At 33.5% G+C, this 1,896-nt stretch overlaps 1 protein-coding gene across 1 annotated transcript; it reads right to left on the bottom strand.

The window, feature by feature from the left end:
• Positions 1 to 229: 229 nt before the first annotated feature.
• Positions 230 to 1,363, bottom strand: LOC114190544 (flt3 receptor-interacting lectin-like). Its single transcript, XM_028079477.1, has one exon. The coding sequence runs from the start codon at positions 1,329 to 1,331 to the stop codon at positions 438 to 440; it is 894 nt and encodes a 297-aa protein (XP_027935278.1). The 5' UTR covers positions 1,332 to 1,363; the 3' UTR covers positions 230 to 437.
• Positions 1,364 to 1,896: the final 533 nt, after the last annotated feature.

Genomic DNA, 1,896 nt, shown 5'->3' with positions numbered 1-1,896 from the left:
AAAAGAGGCCACCTCATAATATAAAAGAAAATTGTCAAAATTTAATTGTTAAAAAATCATTTTTCTATTTTTCATCCATAATGGTGACTACATCATAGTCATTTTCACTCTAGCAAGCTATGCTTGATATTCTAACACATAACACTTCATATTAACACTTTTACATTCCAATATTTTGCTTTAAAGAGGTAACTATTTCCTAAGCATGTTTATGGAGTTCATAGCAAACTAAAACAAACTCATATATATATATATATATATAGGATTTTATTAATATTCTTTACTTTTATATGCGTACATAATAAACAAGAAACACTGACTCATACATAAACAACATACAAGTACTACACCGTACTTGTCATTATTGACTCATCACTTGTATATATATATATATATTACATGCATATAAGATAGAACATCATTGATCACGCATATGATCACACAACAGTTGTAATAAGGATGTCTTGTTTCTCCTCCTTCACCTCGTTGTTCTTCAAGCTTGAAGTGAAAGACCATGAAAGAATGGTATTTCTTTGTTTTTGTTCTCCAGTTGAAGCGGAGAACCCTACTCGAGCCCATTTAGAAAGCACTGTATGTAACTCAAGATCATAGGAGAGCGTGACAGCACTACTCCCAGGATAAAAAGTAGCAACAGTCAATCTTTTAGAGGCAGAGTTATAGCTGATGTGTGCAGTGGCTGTTTTCCCATTTTGCCAGTCCCACCGCGCAGTTGTCTTCGACCTAATAGAGTTCACATCGATTCCAATGTGTTTGTATGATGGATCACCAACATTGTCATTAGAGTAGGTGTCCATTTCAACAGCAACAACTTTGTTCGATTCAGCTTTGAAATCAACAGTGGTTTGGTTTTTAGAGATGGAGGAGTTTCTGAAAGCGTTTGAATCGGTAAAGAGTCCAAGGAGTCTGCCACCAGAATTTGGAGGGATGACAGTGTCATATGGTGCAATGAAGAAGGTCAAGCCATCGGCCGGAGGAGATGTGTAAGGTGTTGAGATTTCATAGGTGAAAGAAGATTCAAAGCTATACACTACCGCAGAGTTTTCCCAAATGGGCACTGGTGCAGAGTATAACACTCTTCCCACACTACCACTCACAGGGTTTCCTGCACTGTCTAGCTTAGTGAGTTGTAAGACATTGTTTGTAGAAATGGCATCACCTTGGAAGATAAGATCCTTTTGGTCGGAACCAAACCTGCTGAAGCTAAAAGATAATGACTGTGCTGACTTCACCTTACTGGGGAACATGAACAACGTTGTCACAAAGACAAACATAGGAATTAGGACTGAATAATTTGTGGTAGAGATGGCCATGGTGGTGTTGAATTGATTTGGGTGCTGCTATGAAGTTGGAATCTTGATGAAGAGTCCATGCAAAACACCTTTCCCATTTATAGTGAGTAAATTAATTGAGGATCCATGCCAAGTGTCATTTGATATAAAGGATAATTAATTGTGTAATGGCAATGTAGCCGTTCTATCCAGTAGTCATAATTAATTTCTTTATTATCTAATCTCGTGATTATAAATTATATTCCAACTTATTCATTCTATTCCAAGTTGACCATTACTGATTTAGTACTAATTTACTAACCAATTTTATAGTGGTTTAAATGATTATTATAGATCAAATATGATTACAACAAAATTAACAATTATTTCATATTTGTATAGTTTTTCTGCTTGATTTAATATTTCCAAATTTTTACTGTGTCTAAAACAATATAATCTTTAACGTAAAAAAATAAATAAAAATTAACACGATGTTATACAAATACAAGTTCAAGAGACAATTATCTATATTTATATATATAAAGATTTTTATTTTTATGTTCACATTTGTCTTTCAATTTAATTATTTTAATATTCTGTTTTTAAA

Source organism: Vigna unguiculata, chromosome 7 (assembly GCF_004118075.2).
Source record: "Vigna unguiculata cultivar IT97K-499-35 chromosome 7, ASM411807v1, whole genome shotgun sequence".
NCBI lineage: Eukaryota > Viridiplantae > Streptophyta > Magnoliopsida > Fabales > Fabaceae > Vigna > Vigna unguiculata.
This window is presented reverse-complemented; position numbering and strand designations above follow the sequence as displayed.

Coding starts and splice junctions, on each gene's coding strand:
- LOC114190544 (XM_028079477.1), bottom strand. CDS start 1,331: ATGGCCATCTCTACCACAAATTATTCAGTCCTAATTCCTATGTTTGTC.